Source organism: Podarcis bocagei (assembly GCF_964188305.1).
Source record: "Podarcis bocagei genome assembly, chromosome: 5".
In the NCBI taxonomy this organism is placed as follows: Eukaryota; Metazoa; Chordata; class Lepidosauria; order Squamata; family Lacertidae; genus Podarcis; species Podarcis bocagei.
The window spans coordinates 99,550,000-99,571,275 of record NC_138129.1 but is presented as its reverse complement, the minus strand read 5'-3'; the positions used below and the strand labels follow the sequence as shown (position 1 = coordinate 99,571,275).

Below are 21,276 nucleotides of genomic sequence, written 5' to 3'. Positions count from 1 at the left end.
AGCCTTGTGTTTTGTCTCTTCTCATCAGGACTTCCTCAAATTCTGCTTTCTCATGCTCAAGGAAAAAGGCACCGCATGCACTTAACATTATGTTTAGGCAATGTGATGCCTCCCCCCCCCCCAAGCATGAGAAAGCAGCATTTGAAGACGTGCCTGATTTTCCATGCTATAGGCCCCACATTTTCTTCTCATGAAAACCTTCCCCAACCCATGAAAGACAGTATTACAATACAGGCAGCAAAAGCCAAATTTGTGGCACATGACACTTCCTGTGTCAAAAACCACAGTCCCTAAAGTCCCAGTGGTAAAAGTGCAAAGAAGCACAAACACACCCACACCGAAGACCTCTTTGCACTGCTGTTCTGTATCTTTCCTATCATTAAGAAATTAGAAGGGGAGAAATTGATGAAAGGAAGATAATTTCAAAACAATGATGCTGTTGTGATATGCATGCTCCCATATGAAGTCTGAGGAAAATGCTATAAGAAAGGGCCATCTGGAAGTAACCCAGGTTATTATAAGGTAGCCAGGCTGGAGGTGCTCAGCCTTGAAAGACCCTGACCAGACAGATCAGAGTTTCATCACAAAAACAGGCAGTGAAAAGACCTTAGTTACCCTGACATGTTGGCAACGGAGCAGTCCAGTTCCCAGTTGCTAAGCAGCGGGTTGAATTTCTTCCAGCCAAGGTAAATCCAGCCTCGCAGGCAAACTCACAGGTAGATTGGAATGCAAACTCTCCATTTGGATGAAAACAGGTCATCCTCCCTTGCTTGGGGGTCTCCAGACTGTGGCAATGCATGGCTGAAGATGACAATGGTGATGATGATAATAATCATAATTTCTTAGACCCTTCCCATTTGACTGGGTTGCCCCAGCCAGTCTGGGCAGCTTCCAACAAAAATACAGGGAAACAACAACAACAATGGGATAGAGAAGGAGAAGAGATACAAGTGGGCAAAGGGCGGGGGGAGCCAGGAGGGAGAAGGTGGGGGGGAAGGCTGTTGCAGAGTATTATTCCTTTGACCCAACCTCTACCCCTTGCACATATTGGTGTTTATTCAGGTATGTGTAAATGTCTTGTATACTGCAAATGTGTTGGTGGCCAGGAGGCCAAGGTGTGGAACGCATCAATTGTTAAGAAAACTGCGAATTAAAAGTTAGTATATTCAGGTGATGCGTTCTCTAGGAACTATGGCTTCTGGAAGAAGTCAGGAAAGATGTCATTTTATCCGTATTCCACCACCTCATACCCAAAGAAGAATGGTGGTTCTTCCAGCAGCCTCACCTTGGCAAGCTGGGACTGCCGCTGTCCATTCTCCAGATGCTGTGCACTCCGTCACCTTTTCTCCAAGTAACTGGAACCCTTCAGCGCAGTGGAAGGTGCAGAGAGACTGGTACTGAAATTTCCCATGGACATCGAAGCAGGTGCTGTTACCGTAAGCAGGAGGCTGCAGCAGCTGGCACTGAACAGCTACGGAAAGCAGATGTGCAAATCAGGCGAGAGGCAACAGTTAAGAGTTGGAACTGGTTCAAGGGTGCGATTGCTTCTCATGTCCTGCCCACAGTTTAGCAGAGGTGAAAGCATACAGCGTCCGTGTTCAGTCTCAGGGTGAAACTACATAGCTCAGTTGGTTAGAGCACAGTGCTGATACTGCCAAGGTTGCAGGTTCAATCCCTGTCTGGGACAGCTGCATATTCCTGCATTGCAGGAATTTATTATTTCTACCCCACCCATCTGGCTGGGTTTCCCCAGTCACTCTGGGCAGCTCCCAACAGAATATTAAAAACACGATAAAACATCAAACACCATCAGAGTCCCTTCCAATTCTACAATTCTATGATTCTAAGATTCATGCAATAGTGCAACACTTCTGTATTAAAAGTGGATCCGGCATCAAGTTCATAGCAAGTGTGGAAGTGAAAATAAGAAAGGGTTCAACTGCTTCCAGTCAAGCACCCACATGGACTTTATGTACATTTGGCAGGAACCAGTTAGGGACTACCACCATTGGGTCTAGCCTGATTCTCGGGACATGATGACCTGCCAGGTGACCTGTTTATTGAGCATTCATCATGATTTGTTTGCAAGGAGGTTAGATGGTGGTGGGCCCCTCCAGCCTGGTCTTATATTGCAGATGTGTTCTACAACATGTTCTTGAAACATGAGTAGCACAATAGTGGTGGGTTTATTCTGCTTCCATGTGTTCTGTAATGCTTTCCCAATGCTGTCACATTATTGTTGACAGGAGGGGCTATGGGACAATAAAAGTGGAACAAAAACCAGAACATTTGTGGCACAAAAAAGTTATGGGGCTTCAGCAGGAAGTTACAGGATATGCACTAATTGGAAATGAAGCAGTGCAACTGCCCCATAACTTTTGCAGATGCAAACCGTATTGAAAGATGGAATGTGTGTGACTGCATTGATAGCATCATGAGCACAAATAGTCATGAATGCACCATGAAAAAAGATGTCTGGAGGGGCCGAGTGTGTCAAGGCAAGTGTTATTGCACACTTTCCAATGCATTTTTCTTTGTGCAACCTGAGTGACTTTCTTGATTATACAAATTACAAGGCATAGAAAATTACCCAACAACGAGGTAGAATATTACCCAATATTACCCAATTTACAGCACAGTCTGGTATGCATGACGTACATATTGTAATTCTTTCTTTCCCTCTTTCCCCCTTTCCTTCTCTATTTTTCTCCTTTTAACTTTATAAATTCTAATACAGTCGTACCTCAGGTTAAGTACTTAATTCGTTCCAGAGGTCCGTACTTAACCTGAAACTGTTCTTAACCTGAAGCACCACTTTAGCTAATGGGGCCTCCTGCTGCCGCCGCACCGCCGGAGCACGATTTCTGTTCTCATCCTGAAGCAAGGTTCTTAACCTGAAGCACTATTTCTGGGTTAGCGGAGTGCGTAACTTGAAGCGTATGTAACCTGAAGCGTATGTAACCTGAGGTACCACTGTAGTTATTGATACAAAATACCTTTTACTTATGGTCACTAATCAGGCAACATACATTACTATACATCACTTCATATCTTTAATAATTTTGGCATATATACTTTGTTGATATAGTCAAAAAATTATCTGATGGTATATTATTATTTTATTTTTTAATGTCAAGAATTGCTGCATGCCATATGCTCTATTGTAAACAAACAGGTAGCTCAATGAAACCATGTTAAATAGTTTTTAAATGAGAATTAAAAAAAAACAAAAAATTAATAATTGTGCAATCTGAACTTGCTGACATGTGAATGAATCCCACAAAAAACCCCACAACAGTCTGTAGATGCCCTCAGTTATCAAGCCCTTGGAACGCTATCATGTTGTGTATTGTGTATGATTGTGTATTGACAAATTCTGGACAGCAACATACTGTAAAACATAGTATCTCTCTGGGCTCACTGACTACGTTCTTGGCCTTGGGTCCTGTCCAGTCCTCCAATCACTACACAGCAGGGTTAAGTGGACTATTCAACGCTGCAACTGTACAAGGTAGCTGCAGCAGACCAGTAACAGCAAACTGAGACACTAAATTCCTCTAGAGGTCCACAAAAGCCCATATGGATGCCATACCGTGACAAACAGGTACAGAGGATGTCCACTGGCCAGATGCACTGCAGTGCAACGTCTTGGGACCACTGAGCTGAAAGCCAACTTCACAACCAAAATCACAGGTGGAGTTGTAAGCGAAGTCGCCCACTGGATTTACACAGTCCATGGTTCCTCTTGTGGGTAACTCGATTTCTGGACATTGCTTAACTAAAGAAAGAAAAAGGGGTAAACTAGAATGAAATAGAAATCTCCAAAACCATGATGCAAGGGGTCTGCTTGCACTAGATTTATTTAGTATATGGAGTTTATAAACCATGAGCCTCACCTACTACATTTTGCATGATGCCAGCCTATCTCCTCACCAACACCACAGGCACCCCTCCTCCCAGCTCTGCTTTGGTAAGCCTTGCTAGACACAGATGGATGACTGACTTAAGCAGACCCATTCCCCGTTTGACTGGGGGACCCTCTGCCAATCTCCAACAGTAACATTAAATCGGATTGCTATTGTCCCATGGATTTGTAGCCTTCACGGGTGCAGAGATAGTCTAGAATTAGCCACAAATCAGCTAAAACAATTAGAAACAAATACATTTATGTTCTTAGAATTGCAGAATTGTAGAGTTGGAAGGGACCCCCCCAAGGGTCATCTAGTCCCGCCCTCTGCAATGCGGGAATCTCATCTTAAGCCATCCAGCCTCTGCTTAAAATGTTATTCAACTCATTAACACTTGTTGGCTTTCAAGAAGCTCTGTGAAAATGATTGGTAGAAATGTTGCTTAATAGATATGATAAAATTAAGATTGTTAAAGCGCAATATAAATTTAAGAAATGTGAGTAATTGTGATAATATGGAAAATTGCCAGATAGGCTGAGGGAAGTCTAAAAGATGTATATGTTAGAAATGGATGTTAAATATGGATGGAATGTAAATTGGAAATTGAATAAAAATTAATTATAAAAATAAAATAAAATGTTATTCAACTCTGGTTTTTCAAGGGCATTTTTTTTATTTTTACATTTGAGAGCAGCAGCTTCAGAATTGAGACCCAGCGCCAAAGATACGGCCAGCCACAGATCAGATCAGTCACCTGCCCCTTCCCTCTCTAGGTTTTTGTCGCCTACTGCCCCACCTTCTCTTTTCCAAGGCTTCTGCTTCCTCTGTCCTTCCTTGCCTAGGCCATGCATTCTCTGAACCTTTGCAGGATTTGTGCAGCTAAAGACAGTGATCTCGGGTTAATAGGCAGGGTAAAAATACTCCCAAATAAGTAAGCAAATGTTGGCAGTTGAAAACTCACTATAGCACAACAGCTGGTCCCATACCTGGCAGGAAGCTCCAGTTTAGGGTAGCTCAGCCAGCCTCTGCCAAACCCTACCACATCATCCCTTTGTTTTTGAAGATATAGATACGGTATATAGATTGGTTTTTAGAATCAGATAAGTTAAGGCTCTCACTTTTTACTTGTTCTCTGCCTTAAAACAGCAGCCTGATACGCAGAAAACAAGGAATCGAAACTTACCATATCTCTATACCAGAAAACATTCCTGCTTTCAAGTCAGGCTGCTGCAAACGGTACAGGGCAGGATTAACAAAAAGAAGGGGGGGGGGGAGTTAACAACCCTAAATGCAATATGACCACCAACAGTAATTTGGAATCTCCAGGTTTATGAAAGCGATGTACAAAATGTTTATTTCATGCATCTAAATTAGTTTTCCAGGTCAACATATACTTCTGGTCTTGGCATTTGATAGCCAACAGCTGGATCTCCAAATATATTCATCGTACACCCTCTAAGTACTACAGAGTTCTGAGACAATAATATCGGAATGGGATTTAGAAGGAAACTGAACCTTGACATATTGGCTCCAGGGAACTCCATTCTCCAGAAGCTTCACATCTAGTGGTCTCCACTCCACTTAGCAGAAAGCCCTCCGCACAGCTAAAGTTGCAGCTAGTCTGGTACTGAAATTTCCTGTGAGAGCAGATGAGGTCTCCATGAACAGGGATTCTTAATGGCCAGCACTGGACAGCTAAGGAACAGAGAAGGGAGGATTCAATCAGGTATTTGTGCGCTATGCATGATGGGAATTGGCTATTATTATTATTATTATTATTATTATTATTATTATTGCCACCCATTTGGTTGGGTTTCCCCAGCCACTCTGGGCAACTCCCAACAGAATATTAAAAACACAATAACATATCAAACATTGAAAACTAGAAGATCAGGACTCTGGTTATGAAGGACATTGACTGAAGATGGACTACTCACTTATTGCTCGTTTTATCTGCAAGTGCGCCCCCTTGCCCCCACAATTTAGGGGGCTGGGCGATGTCAGCATGCCACATGTTGTTGATGTGTCATGTGCACGCCACACGGCTTGCACACATGAAACAGGCACACCCTACTGCATGCACCCGTTTATCCGTGAGCTGCCTTGAGTTTTGTCAGGGTAAAAGGAGGGGGAATAACAACAACAACAACAACAACAACAATTCCAATAGGAATATCTCCTGCAACTAGGGATGGGGGTGAAATGTGCCAGAAGCAGAATGAGCACTGAACTGGCCTGTAACCTGCTTGTCCACTCTCTTATGTGAAGTGGTCTTGCTTGCAGCAACTTTCTGAAGATTCCTCCAGTACTGCTTCTTTTATTTTAGGGGGCAGGTAGAATTTATTTATTTATTTGTAAATAATTTTTATTCATTTTCCAATTAAAAACCAGATTTCTTAAAATATGATGACATTTATTCCCGTACAGTTTAGTCAGCTGCTGACATCACCAACATTTAATCTTAACTGTCTGCTGAAATGTACATTCACATTAACTTCTGTCTCATTTATTCACAGTTGAGGTGATTATGTTAGCCATTAACCCCCATTCACATTTATTGTTTTAATGTTAACCTTTCTCTCATTCCCCCACCCAACTTCAGCCAAATGCATACAGAAAGCACAGTCACTGTCTTACGTCTTAATGTGGGCATAAGATATTTATTAACGTAACCCAAAGTGGGCTTCACTTGTATTTGTGAATGCTAAAATGAGACTCTGGAGCATATATATTTGTAGCAACATTGCTGCATTACTTATTATAATAAATTATAAATTTATAATAAATTGTGAGTTTTTCTACCATCCTGTTTATGCTTACTGCTTTTCAGTTTTGATCCATGCAAAAAGGAAAACTCCAATTTTTTTGTTTGTTTTCTGGGCAAAGTGCGTGGGCTGATGGGGTGTGTGGCATTATTACAACAGTGCTTGGCTCAGTGGGCCTCTTGCCAGTTTTTGGACCTTGGCAACTGCCACACTTGCGTTAACACCTGGCACCCACCATAATAGCACATACCTACACACTGCGGTATCTCTGCTGACCAGCTCCCAGACGGCAAGCACTGCAAAGTGGCCAGGCCATTCATTTCAAATCCTTCATCACAACTGAAGCCACAGCTGGAGTTATAACTGAAGTTCCCCAGAGGATGACTGCAGTTCATGCGCAGTGGTCTAAGTGCAGCATCCAAGTCCTTGCATTTCACAACTAAATGGAGACATTGAAATACCAGGTTATGCCAACACTACCATCAGCAAATGTGTTTCTAACCTCTCCTTTGAAAGAGATTGTGGAGCTGAAACATTTGTTGCCTGAACCCTTCCTCACTCACTTATAATACCAATCCTTTCAGACCTTGTGTTTCTTTGGAGCCAACACAGCAACCAGAATTTAATTCTCTCCCAAAGCATGGTCTGGCCAACTTGAGTTAAAGTACCACTTAGTGGTGGTAAAGATGAGTGACTAACTCAACCATCAGGAATTTATCATGGTGGCCCTATTCTGCCTTAGGTGCAGGACCAGACAAGTTTTTCTGGGGACATGAACAACAGTGTATGGGGGTGTGTGACCCCTTTCCCCTCAAACCACACCCCTAAAACTCAAATAAAAGTTACCGTATATTTAAAAGACAGATATATTTCACTGGATATATTACAAGACACATTTGCAAGAAGCAACCTGTATTCAGTTCAGTGGCGCTTACCCTGGGAAAGTGGATAAGGAAAAGAATGGCTCCAGTGAGCTGTGGAGTTGGCTCCTGAGTATTTAGGTCAGCATTTTCACCCATCCATTTCTAAGTCTCCTTTTAATTTCAAATATGCACTTTGCATCTCAGTGATGCTGACAGCATGCTATCTTTCTGGAATGTCTATATAGAGCCTAAGCAAGAAGGTTATAATTTAGGCTAGATGCAAGACAGCCACCTTGGGCCAAAAGAGGAGGGGAGAAATGCTTTTGCTATATGCATCACTTATTAGTACACCCACTCAAAGTTTCATGCAGAAACTTAGGATGGAAGCTACTTCCCCCCACCAGATTCAGTGTCTCTAGAACAGCTTTCTGGAAAAAAGCTTTGTTGTTTTTCAGCATATCAGACTACAGCTAAACTCTGTAGAGCAGAATCAGTAGTAAGCTGGAAATCCTGAGGTCTAGAAAGCTGGATTTCTCATATGTGTGTCTGCCAGAGCAGTAGGTAGGAAAGGGTGGATGGGAGAAGAGTTAAAGCACCATCTCCCCTTCCTAAGGCTTCTCCACTCTAGATTATCCCTGCTCCCATTTGGATTCCTTGATTCCTCTGGTTTAGCTCTCAGGCTGCATACACACAATACCTTTAAAATACATTCAAAGTACATCCTTTCCCTCGAAGAATTCTAGACAGTGCAGTTACACAGAGTTACAATTCCAGCAACTCTTAACAAACTACGGTGGCCAGAATTGTATTTTGTTGAGGGTGGGGAGTGTGCTTCAGATGAGCTTTAAAGGCATGTTGGGTACACAGGCTTATTCACACAACTGAGGCACACCTTTCACTGAGACAGTAAACCTGCATCTTTGAGCAAGACCACTTCAAACTATTAAGACTTGCATGGCTGATATATATTTTTAAAAACCCTCGCTATTATAGAAAACTGGCACATCAGGGAGAAGACTCAACTAGAATCCAATATCTAGTTCTATAGATATAGAGCCACCAGCCTTGTGAGCCCCCATTCACAATATAAAGTACAATTCAGAGGTGAGTTTTCTCCTCGTGGAAATAGGCCAAACTTGCCCTTTTGATTCCCCCAAACCATGGCCAAGAATGGCTGAGGAGAATTTGTACATTTTGTTGTAAGACTTAAAACCCCTGGCATGGCTTCCAACATAGATGTTTCAAAGGAAACTTATACTGAGCTGGGCAGTAATGTTATTTGTGATGCATGTCAGTCAACACAACAGGGCTAAATATTTCTCACAGAGCAATCTTTGTTATCACATTCCTGTGTGCTTCCTTTTGGGGCAAAGCTACACTACAAATGTAAACTAGTTTTAAAAATGATTTCCTCTTTCCAGAGAATTCTGGCTACTGTAGTTTCATGAAGGGCAGGGTGGGCGGAGATGTCAGCAGCCTCAAAGTACAATTCTCAGGATTCTGGGGAGAAAGCCAAAACACTTAAGCTTCTTTTAAACACACACACACACACACAATATAAGTTAGCAGCATAGAACAATAATCTGCACAGGAAGAAAGCTGACAAAATAGGAGGCTTTGCAAAAGATGCTACTGGTTTCATCCCATAAGCTTCATACAAATGGACAAAGCCCTCTGAGTGTCCTTTAAGTAAAGAAGGTAGCACCAGTTCAAACCTCAACAAAAGCCAAGAACTGGAAAGAAGCCCCCCTCAGCCTTGAAGAGGAGCAGTTTCTCTTGCTCAGCAAAAATTTATTCACAGGAAAACCTCTTAAAAGTTATACAAGAGAAATAAATGTAAATTTTGTATTTTGTGGTGATCAAGAGACTGAGCGGAAAATCAGATAGTCCCAGGTTCAAAATTCAGCTTAGCCATTAATTCCCTAGAAGGCCCTGAAGGAAGCCCCCCTCGCTCTCAAATGGGGATCACACTGGCCTTCCCTACAGGAAAGCGTACGCGAAGCACTCAGAACCATACCCTCCAACATTTTCCCAATGAAAATAGGGACATCCCATTCCATAATGATAACTTTACTATTTATACCCCACACACATCTTACTGGGTTGCCCCAGGCACTCCGGGCAGCTTCCAACATATATAAAAACATAAGAAAAATATATAAAAACATAATAAAGCATAAAACATTAAAAAAACTTCCCTATACAGGATTGCCTTCAGATGGCTCGGGGGTCAGATAACTCCATACCCTCCAGCATTTCTCCACTGAAAATAGGGACAACCTAAGGAAAAGTGGGACATTCCAGGATCAAATCAGAAACTGGGACGGCTTCTCCAAATCAGGGACAACCCTGGAAAATAGGGGCACTTGGAGGGCCTGTCAGAACATTTAACTCAAGCACTAATTATTCTTATATGTTTTGTCAGCACGTAACAAGTATCCATCCCCCAGCCATGGCTCTGGTCCTTGGGTTGTTAGAAGACTCACCATATTCACACTCCGGCCCATAGAAGCCAGGATAACATTGGCAGGTATAATTCCCAATGGTCTCCACACACTCCCCATGCTGACTGCAGGAGGAAGGCTGGCAGGAAGCTGCGCAGAAGAGAGAAGTGGGTTAGAGTTGCGCCATCTCTTGAAACTTAAGCTCTACTCCCACGGGAACACAGAACTGCAGTTGCCAGGATCTCTTTGGAGAAGAGAGGAGGGCCACACTAGTTAGCAGCCGATTTCATTCTGTAGTGTCGATGTGAGAAAATGGAGGCCAGTTTCTCCTGTGTTTAGTCCAGTTGCAATCATTCCCTGCAAACATAGGCGTCAACTCCTAGGGGTTGAGGTCCCTTTCGGGGCCCCAATAAAATATTTGATAGCCACTGCCATTCAAATGGTGTGTGCACTCTGCATCTTGTGATCAGTTATGTAGGGCGGGGCTTAACTGCCTCCCCCCATATTTTATTCAAGTAAAAATGAAAAACTAATGGCAGACTAGCTAAAGGCCAAGGAGGACTTTAATAACTGCACAGAACAGGCAAGAGCAGGTCAGCCATGTAGTGTGAACAAAGCTACGCATATTAAAAATTTCCTCCTCTAACCAGCTCTTCAAAGATACAAGCATCTTTGGCATCAAGCTACTCTTAACAGAAGGGAGCTGTGGACCCATTCTGCAGAGTTCAGTACTCAGGGCTGATTCTGCTTCATGTTCTACTAAAGAGCTCCAAGTCTGGACAAAATCAAAGTCTACAGGCTGTTCCACACCACACTTTTAAATCATGCAACTTTCCCCAAAGAACCCTGGGAACTGTAGTTCCCCCTCACAAAGCTACAAATCCCAGCACCCTCAACAAGCTGCCGTTCCTAGGATTCCTTGAGGGGAAGTCATATGCTTTAAAACTGCATTGAATATACTTTAAATTTATGGTGTGGATATGCTCCAATCTCTCGTCAAATACACTAGCTTGCTTTTGAACAAACTGTCGCACTTATAGATGCCTGTTTTTGCCAATACAGGATTCATGTTTGTCCATTTTCACTTAGCAATATCTGAAAAGGAAAAAGGAAATGATAGATTGATCCACACCTCTAAAGCAGTACCAAAAGTCATGCCAGAAATCGGGTCACAGATTTTCATTTCCAAATTCAGCTTTGTTCCTAAAGGAGATTTCAGCTAAACATTAAGAATAACTTTCAGGGGGTGAAATCTGTTCAACGGTGGAGCAGACTCTCTCAGAAGGTGGTGAAACCGTCATTGGAGGTTTCCCAAGAGAGGTTGGCTAGCCATCCATCAGGGATTCTTTAGCTGTGGTTCCTACAATGCAGGGGGTTGGACTAGATGACCCTTGGTGACCCTTCCAGCCCTGCATTTCTATGGTTCCAAGATGTGCTGCAAATATATCAGGGACCTGCACCTTATACTGCACAGGAAAGAATATCTCCATATGCGGACTCAGAATAAGCTGTGCTTGATTAATTGCAAGATCTCAGGCTGCTGTTTACAGTGCAGAACAGAAAAAATGGCAAGCAAAAGAGGCAGCAAGCTAGCCTGGCCATTATAGTGGAACCTAGGCTGCAGCTCTCTACCTGGGAGTAAGCCCAACTAAACCTACTTCTCAGTAGAAATACATAGGAATGTGTTGTTAGAAGGCATGGAGGAGAATTAAAGCTGAATCTACACTTTGTAAAACAATATGTGAACTGAAACACCTTTGAAATTTGCATTTATCTGAATTTTTCTGTGCCATTCTGCAACGAAATAGTGTTGACAAAAAATATATATTGGGGAAAGCGTGCATACAAGTGAAGATATGAGTGAAACAAACATACAGAAACACATTATATCAGGAAATATAATGTGTACATATGTTAGATGCAGAAATGTGTACATATGTTAAAACTGCATATAAAAATGTGTTTACAGTATTATGAGAAATTCTCACTGAAATGCTGGTGAATTTTCATGAGGAGTCTTCAAGAATAAAATTCACAAATTGCTGAAAAATGTAGAGAACTGAATATTAGATTGGAAAAATAAGAAACTAAGGCTGGATCTAGACACATCAAATAAGTGTTTCAGTTAAACGCGTTGTAAATTTAAACAGGGAAATCTGGAAGGGAAAAACAGGACTCCACAGTGCATATAAATCGCTTTTTCTTTACCAATCTAGCTGAGTCCTAAGAGAAACAAAACTGATCAGCCCTTCCATTCCTAGCTGTTGGTATTCCACAGCTATGACATAATACGGGGTGCTACTTACCTTGGTAGCACAGTGGCAGTTTTTTGTTAGTACAACGTTCATCATTCCATTTTCCAGATTCCACAGGCCTTTTAATGTATATCTCAACACAGTCTTCTCCAGACCGTCTGTTGTTGGGTTCCCGAGAAGCCCAGTTTTCTGCTTCCTTTTTCAGGATCTTGCCCGTTCCAACCCAGGTCCAAACATTCTTAATCTTCCGGATCCCAATCCAGTAGTACGTGCGGTAGTATGGAATGGTAGCATTGAGGTAGGCAATTTCTTCTTTGTTTTGGATTGCTACTAGGTCAGTATAGTGCTGCTGGCAATATCTTCTTGCCGTGTCCCAGTTGCTCGGGGGCATCGGCCCATAGTGGTAAGTCCAGGCACCCACAGAAGAAAAAAATATCCCTGCCAGAGCAACAAGGAGCATTAGAAAAATGCTGCAATTGCAGACAAGCATCCTGAGTACACAAATGGTGATGAATACAGCTGGCCTGTTCTTATTAGAAGCACTAGATAACTTAAAATTAGCAGCCACAGAGGACAAGGCATTCTGCAGAATAGACTCCATGCTCAAAAGGAAGAGGTGGCACTTTTGAACTGATCCTAACAGTTGAAAATCAAACAGAAATTAAAGAGGTGCAATTGAAGGAGGGAGCAGCTAGCCTAGTAGGAGAGACATATTTGGAGTGTAACAAGGACCTTCTACTGGTGGAGGGAATTGTTAATCTTTTCTCCTGGAAACCCCATTAAGGACTGCTTTGGACAAAGAACTTAGCAAAATTACATTAGTCAATAAGTATTTTCTTCAAAAGGGTTTACATGGGCCAGATTGGAACTTTTTACGGTTTTGTGCCACCTGCAATATTTTCCTGTTGTGACTATACCAGGAGATTCTTCTTGGCGTGGTCTTACAGGGCACTTGTTTTAATGGGTTTGCCAATGAAGCATTCTAGTTTCCATTTGGAATAGTGAGAACAGCAGAACCCAAGCAGCTTCAAACATATTTCTGCTTGCACAACTCTTCCCATCCCCAGCGTTGCTTCATATCCTTCCTTGGCAAGGTCAAAGTAATAGCAAAATGACATTTTTTTCCAGTAAATTTCATAAATACTTACCACAACTAATGATAGTAAACAGCAGCATGTGGTCATCTGTTCCTGTAGACCACAATCTTCTGCTGGTTACACCCTATTTGAGAATACAGATTTGCTGTTAAAGTGACAACGTGCATACAATTTTAAATGCAAATTAATAAGCCTCCTTATACAATCCAGCCAAAATTGCCTTTCAAGGCTCAAACTATATGTAGCAACATCCACACAATTAGCAACTGTGCTGTGCAGATGCTTTTTAGAAAGCAGCAAGTCTGCAAGGTGCAAATGTGGCTCAGGAGAGCTCTGCTGGTGCAAACGATTAAGGCTGTTCTCCTCAAGCTTTTTCCAACTCTGGCCCCTTCCTGTGCCTCCCCCCCCCCCCCATCAACAGGGGCTATTTAAATGTTCCATATGTAAATAGAACATGTTTTATTTATTATTTTATAATTTATACAAAATACAATTACATAAATTTTTATACTTTTATGTGTTTCTCTCTCAATGTTGCCCCTGTGCCTGATGACCAGAAACAAGTGCTGTGAATGCTGCTGGCGCTGATGTTTCTTTGCAAGGAGCGATCATAGAGCTACAGAGCAACATAGCAGCCAAAGTAACTTTCTGTCAAGAAAAACACCATTTTTGGATAAAGAGCACAATACAGTGGTACCTCGGGTTAAGTACTTAATTCGTTCTGGAGGTCCATTCTTAACCTGAAACTGTTCTTAACCTGAAGCACCACTTTAGCTCTGCTGCTATGCTGCCGGAGCACAATTTCTGTTCTCATCCTGAAGCAAAGTTCTTAACCTGAGGTACTATTTCTGGGTTAGCGGAGCCTGTAACCTGAAGCATATGTACCTGAAGCGTATGTAACCTGAGGTACCACTGTATCTAAAAAATTTCCACAGCTTTGGGATAAAGTAAAATTGTATTTCATGGTATTTCCTACTTTGTATTTGGTACAATCAGGTTTCAGTCGTGTTGATTATTTACTCAGCCTAAAGCGGAATCACCTTAACATAAGGACAGAGGTGATCTTCGGTTATCCCTCACAGCAACAGAACCAGGTATTTTAAAAACTTGTTTCCCTCGCTCCCTATCTTGTTGTTACATGTTGTTCTGCTGGACCTTCCTGTGGCATTGTCAGCTGCTGTATTTGGGGCCAGGTTGGAATTTTACCAGCTGGCAAAATGGCTCCGCCCTTCTGGTTTTTGCCACCCTCACAGCAACTGTCACAACTTTGGTGGTATAGGCAATGGGTAGGCGTAGTCTTGGACAGAGGACAGAGGGGAGGTTGTAGCCCCTGCCTGCCCCTCTGAAAAGGGGGGTCCAGGAGAGATGCTTCTGGACTCAGCTAGACTGGTAAAGAAAAAAGCAATTTATATGCGCTGTATATGTGATATAACATTGTGCCACCAGATGTTGATGTGGAGTTCCGTTTTTCTCTATCTGTTTTCCCTGGTTAAATTTACGCTTTAAGCCAAAACGCTTCTTTGAGGTGTCTAGATCCAGCCTCTGTCTGGACGCCCAGGAGGGGGCGAGGGGCCACAGCTCTCTCCAGGTACAATCCATTGGGGGACACAAGATCTACCCACCCGGGAAGAATGGCAGATGAAGCTGATGGACTACATGGAACTGGCGGAAATGACTGGCAGAATCCGAGACCAGGGAGAAGAGTCGGTGGAAGAAGACTGGGGAAAAAATCAAAGTATATTTACAGAAATATTGTACAATTAATGAATGTTAGAAGGATGTTGGAATGAAGCTATATGGCTTTAGCAGAAATGTTATAAAGAATTAAGTAAAAATAGATTGTTAATGGGCCAAAGTGGAAAATTTAAGGTTAGATTGTGTTAAGATAAATTATAGAACAAAAATTGAGAAAGATGGAAAGGATTTGCTGAAATAGCTAATTGAACTAGAATACAAAAAAGGGAGGTGTGAGGAGGTCGATGAAACAAGTAAATGAAAGGTAAAGATACGGAAATATTGGATGTGTTTTTAAATGTTTTTGGGGGTTTTTGTGTTTTGCTGTATTGTTTTTTGTTTTTCTATTTTTTAATGTATTGTAAGGTATTGTTTTGTTTTGTTTAACTTTTTATTGTTTCTTTCTTCTTTTTTCTGTAACTTTCAAACCTCTAATAAATATCATTTAAAAAACAAAACAAAAAACAATCCATTGGGGGAGCTACTCCTTGAGGAAGGCCAAGGACTCCTTCACTTCTGGTTGACCCCAAATGCAAATCCTTCTCTCAAACCTCTTACATCTGTAGTCAACAAAGTTGTGACCTGATTTTACCCAAACACTAGTTGTCATTCCTTCTATTCTTGGAATTTAGGCAGTCCTCAGGGCAGGAGGGATGTCTTGCAGCACAACAGCAATGCTGGGCTGGATGGGGCCCTGGCCTGATCCTGGAGGCTCGTTTTAGGGTCTGACGTTCTAAAACTTCACTCAACTAGGCCCCCAGAAAACCTCATGCTGTATCTTTCTTCCCAGCAACATAAATTTTCTCTCCAGAAATTTAGGAAGAGGTTGAAACATCTACAGCAGACTATAAGACTAGCCATTTATAAATAATAAGACTGCCTATATGCAGGTCCATCCAACATATTTTAAACAGTCTTATACCACTTTAAACAGTCCTGATTCCACACTTGGGAAGAGGGATTTTTTTTGTTAAACTACTCTGAGGACTGTACCTCTGTGAGGGGAATAGTGATAGCCTAACAACTCTCAGCACCCTCAACAAACTATAGCTCCCAAGTTTTCTTGAGGGAAAGCATGACTGTTTAAAGTGGTATGACACAGGTTTAACTGCATAGTGCAGATGGGGCTGCAGTCTATATCTGGGGTGGGTGGAAGGTAGCTCAGCATCTACTGGTAGGTCTCTGGGGGATATTCAGCAAACCACCTCCAGGGATTTATGCTTTCCAGTTGTTTAACAGGAGCAACAACAGCTTTTGCTCACATACACACCCGAAAATCAGGCTGCTGAAATAAAGGAAGGTTGGAGGAAACCTGGAACAGATCCCCCCCCCATATCAGTTATTGTACTGAAAAAAGATTCCAGTGCTAAGGTGCACTTTGAGTTGCCCTGCTCCTTAATTCTAAGCATATGTCTGCCGCTGCTGCCGCCACCTTCCTAAGCCACGTGCCATGACCCTGCTGGAGGAGTCCCCTTCAGAGCACCCCAAGGCCAACATTGCAGGGGGACAGGGAGACATACCAGACCCTTCAGGGTGTTTCAGCCTCTTCCCCCAGACACAGCAGGCTCTGGCTCAGATACCGAGGCGAGGACTGAGCTTCCCCCAAACCCAAGAGAACATTCACTTGTAAAGGCACAGAAGCAGTCAGATGCCAGATGCCAGAGTGCCTGCTTGAAGACCAAGGTCCCCTGTGCTACTCCACACAAGTAGACCAAGCTCAGGCAGCCCAGATGGCCTCCAGCTGTGGTCAGGGTGAGGCTCTGGGGCACATGGCTAAAAGCTTTCAGTTCCTTTTCTTGTACCAGCCAACTGCTATGTTGGTTAGTTGGTGCTTCGATTGCCTTGGATTTGACCTCAGATCATTATTGGCTCTTGTCTCTTGTGTTGCCTTTAGACTGTTCCTGGAACCTGCCTTTTTGGACTGTGACCTCACCTGGCCTTTCGGGTTGCCTGTGTGTGTGGATTTGGAACTGCTGGCTTGGTTGTAAGTCACTTTGGGTTGCCCTGGGCAAGATAAAGCGACTAATTAACTAATTAATTAATTAATGTACTATCTGAAGCAGGGCTGCTATATACAACTTGGTTACTGTCCAATTCAATGGGAAATGTATGAGCATGGATTCTATGTGTTTCAGTGGGACTTATGAAGGGGACTTTCCCATCAGCTCATACCCAAGAAATATTTATTATATATATGAATATGAAGTGAATAGGGACGCTGTGGGTTAAACCACAGAGCCTAGGGCTTGCCGATCAGAAGGTCGACGGGTCAAATCCCCGCGACGGGGTGAGCTCCCGTTGCTCGGTCCCTGTTCCTGCCAACCTAGCAGTTCGAAAGCACGTCAAATTTCAAGTAGATAAATATGTACCACTCCAGCGGGAAGGTAAACGGTGTTTCCATGCGCTGCTCTGGTTCGCCAGAAGCAGCTTAGTCATGCTGGCCACATGACCAGGAAGCTGTACGCCGGCTCCCTCGGCCAATAAAGTGAGATGAGCACCACAACCCCAGAGTCGGCCATGACTGGACCTAATGGTCAGGGGTCCCATTACCTTTACTATATGAAGTAATATACCGTACATAATTTCTTTTATTCATACAAATTATAATGAAAGTTTTTTAGATGATGGCTTCAGCTGCAACTGCATACTAAAACATAGACAAAATTAGCCATTTGCATGTAATTTTAATTGTCGCTAATGAAATCTCAATAGGTTTTTCCTTGTTTAACTTAAATCAAAATTGATTCTGGCATGTCATTTCCACAAACTGTATACTCTAGGCACTTAATCCAGTAAAAATCAGGCTGTCCTATTAAAATCCATGACACCCAAATTAGGCATAAATAAGCTGGCCAACTCCTTTTAAAGCAATTTAGCTGTGACCTTTATACTGTAGTAGTGTATTATTTGAATGCAGTTTTTCTGAAGAACAACCTTTGTATTAAAAAAACCCACACTATATTTTTACTGGGGAAAAACCCACACTATATTTTTACTGGAATTTTCAATACAGGAGAAAACTGGCATACATGGCAACAGGCCATCAAAAAAGTAAAAAACAGATTAAATCCATTGAAATAAAGTACGTATAAGGAATAACAAAAAAGGAATACAGTATATGCTAAATAAAATAATAAGGAGTTTACCTTGTCGTAATTATGCCAAGCAAATCATTTGATTTAGTAAACTGAATTACAACTTTTGCAACTTCCCCATCAGGTTCTTCATTTGTGGACGTGATCCCTGAATTGTATGTACAGCACTAGACTTCTAAATCATAGTCCCACAATTTCTGCTCCGAGGGCTTTGGCATGCTGAAGCAACATTATTATTGTGAACAATGTTCATTCACTGTTCATTCAATTCCCCACCCCCCACCCCCAACCTTCCCCCAATTTTCCTTGTTTGGGCTTGGGGGCTTCACAGCTCCCAGCCCCATTCACAGTTTCTGAGTTTTTCACATTTTTTCACATTCACTTCTGCACCACTCACCCAGCCTATAAGAGACTAGTTGTAGGCATGCTACGGGGGGGGGGGGCTTTTTCCTTTTGCCTTGAGGTCATGGTCACCAGTGGAGAAGCCACTCTCCCCAATACTTTTGTGTTCCATTGCTATGCCAGAGATAGAGGTAATCTACAGAGGAAGCTCAGAGCATACTCAACTGTCCCTTATTCCTCAATTCTATGGATTTGCCCCATATCCATGAAGAAACTGCACCTACCACGTTTAATGCTGACCCTTCTGATTTCTCCTTTCTGTGCTGCTTCTTATGTGGATAGGCATGAGTATTAAACACCTCCTTCCTCCCTGCAGCCTTCTTGTGCCAGGCAAACACTTCCTCTAAAGCAGACTGAAGCTGATTGCATCCTTTTCCTATTGCCTGCTTTCACTGTGCTGTCCTGTCACAACCACATGCGTTAACTCCTTGTCAGCTGTTGGTTTGGGCATGTAGCAGTGCCCTTCTTGGATGCTGGGATACGGCAACAAAAATAGTAGCGCCACAGCAGAAGCAGCAAGAAACTGGAAGTAGTAAGGGGCATCTATTTCAGGTGGCAAGATGGAATCCCCCCCTCCGCTAAAAAAAGCAAATGTACTTGCTAGTAGAGTGGGCACCATCCAAAATCAGATTTGGGGTGAAATATATGTGTTGAAATCAGCTTCCCCCCCCCAAGAAAAATAGGTGCTGCTACACAACCATGCCTCTACCACCACCCCACTGCCACTTGCCCACCCGTCCACTCACACTTTTGCTGCTTCCTCCATCATTGCTGCTGCTTCCTGTGGCTGTAGGCATGGCCTCCCAGAGGTGCTTTGTTGTGACCGTTTTTACAATCGCCATATCGCCTTCCAGGAAGCTGCCTGATAATTGTAAATAGGTCATGCCAAAGTGCCTCTGTTCTGGTGGGTAAAAAGGTAAAGGACCCCTGATAATTAAGTCCAGTAGCAAACGACTCTAGGGTTGCGGCGCTCATCTCGCTTTACAGGCTGGGGGAGCTGACATTTGTCTGCAGACAGTTTTTCTTGGTCATGTGGTCAGCATGACTAAGCCACTTCCACTGAAACCAGAGCAGCGCATAGAAACACTGTTTACCTTCCTGCTGGAGTGGTACCTATTTATCTACTTGCACTTTGACGTGCTTTCAAACGGATAGGTTGGCAGGAGCAGGGACCGAGCAACAGGAGCTCACCCCATCACGGGGATTCAAACTGCTGACCTTCTGATTGGCAAGTCCTAGGGTCAGTGGTTTAGACCACAGCGCCACCCGCATCCCATGTTGGCAGGACCTTTTTACAATAGTCAGGCACCTTGTTGGAAGGCAATTTGGCAATTGTAAGGGTAGCGCCAAAGCGCCTCCAGGAGGCCGTTCCTGCAGCCATGGAAAGTGGCAGTGGCAGAGGAAGAGGCAAAGGGGCAGGTGGGGAGGGAGGGAGTGGGTGGGCGGGCAAGAGACAGTGGTGTTGAGATGGTGGTGGTGGGGAAAGAGATGGCGGTGCTGCGTACCAGTGCGTACTGCCTAAAAAAAAAAAAGCACTGCTTTAAATGGAGCATGCAAAGATACATATGCCTTCATTGCGTCAGACAATTTTGTCTGCTCCCTTTTGTGCTGCAACCTGTATCTTTTCTGCCACCTTAATACTGGTCCCCCAGGAGGGTGAGTGCCACCAGCACTACACCAGTGTCCTGAGAAAACCTCTGAATTCCATTTTAATTTTATTCTTTGGTAGACTTATAAAAAGGAAAAAACACACCAATAAATAAATTTTTGAAAGGGGAAATGTTAGACACGGAGGCATAGAGTACCAAAAACGAAAGAAATCAAGCCTCCTTGCTCTCTCCTTTTCTTCCTGCCCTCTGCCTGGGGCCTCCTCCTCACCTGCTGCTCTCCAGCGGCTGCTACGAGCTGCTCAGCAACAGCAGCTGTGGAGAGAGCGTGGTGAGGCAACGGGGTGCTCCCTCGCAGCTGCCACTTGGGACCAGCACCAGCTCACCCTCCTCCCTGAGCTCAGTGGTGGCAGCACTTGCAGGGGAAATGGGGACATTCCGGGAACAATTCAGAAGCCAGGGTGGCTTTTTTAATTCCAGGACTGTCCCTGGAGAGTCATGACACTTGGAGGGTACAATGTCATATGCTACAAAAGAAGGCCCAAGGAACCCACCTCCTGGAGTCTCTCCAGCCTGGACACCAAATATGTGGCTGTATTAAACCGAGTCTAAAACAAAACACACCACATTTATACACAGCAGCTGGGTTGCATGGATGTTTAGCATGGCACATTTATTAACGTGGAGATGCATGCCCTAAACAATTTTGGGGAGGGGCAGAGGAATGAGCTGGGGAGCTGCCCCGGGTGCAAGTCCACTGCATATTTGGAGAGTCATCTATTTCTCTGATGCATTTGCTCTCAAGGTGGAGGGAACTTTTTTCTGTGGAGAAGTTCTTGGTCATCTGAGCTCTGCTGTCACCTACACTCAGGTTTACAAGAGCAGTGAGAATGAAACATGAGTCTTCCTGGCTTTTTCTTTTTACTTGGATGGCTTTTCCTATATGTCTCTTTGATTTAATCCACTCCCCCCAAATTTGCGCTGCTCGTTCCAACGACAACAAAAGAAACACACACTTCAGCTCTCATTTCCAAAACACTCGTCCCGCCATAGATAGGTCCACCAGAAAACAAAAGGAGGAAGCTCCTTTTCAATCCAGGAGTCCA

The 21,276-nt window shown here is 43.2% G+C and overlaps 1 protein-coding gene across 2 annotated transcripts in view; it reads right to left on the bottom strand.

Annotated features, from left to right (window-relative positions):
* SELP (selectin P) overlaps window positions 1-18,943 on the bottom strand; it is a 31,079-nt gene extending 12,136 nt beyond the window's left edge. Inside the window, exons 1-9 of one of the 2 annotated variants that reach the window (XM_081195628.1) lie at window positions 18,788-18,943; window positions 13,387-13,456; window positions 12,287-12,673; window positions 10,023-10,130; window positions 6,924-7,112; window positions 5,424-5,603; window positions 3,593-3,778; window positions 1,286-1,471; window positions 616-801 (exon numbers count right to left, since the gene is read on the bottom strand). In XM_081195628.1, the coding sequence (XP_081051754.1) occupies window positions 616-801; window positions 1,286-1,471; window positions 3,593-3,778; window positions 5,424-5,603; window positions 6,924-7,112; window positions 10,023-10,130; window positions 12,287-12,673; window positions 13,387-13,411 (1,447 nt within the window). In that variant the 5' untranslated portion in view covers window positions 13,412-13,456; window positions 18,788-18,943. The remainder of the gene's footprint in view (window positions 1-615; window positions 802-1,285; window positions 1,472-3,592; window positions 3,779-5,423; window positions 5,604-6,923; window positions 7,113-10,022; window positions 10,131-12,286; window positions 12,674-13,386; window positions 13,457-18,787) is intronic. The other variant, XM_081195627.1, reaches the window with a different exon arrangement.
* Window positions 18,944-21,276: the final 2,333 nt, after the last annotated feature.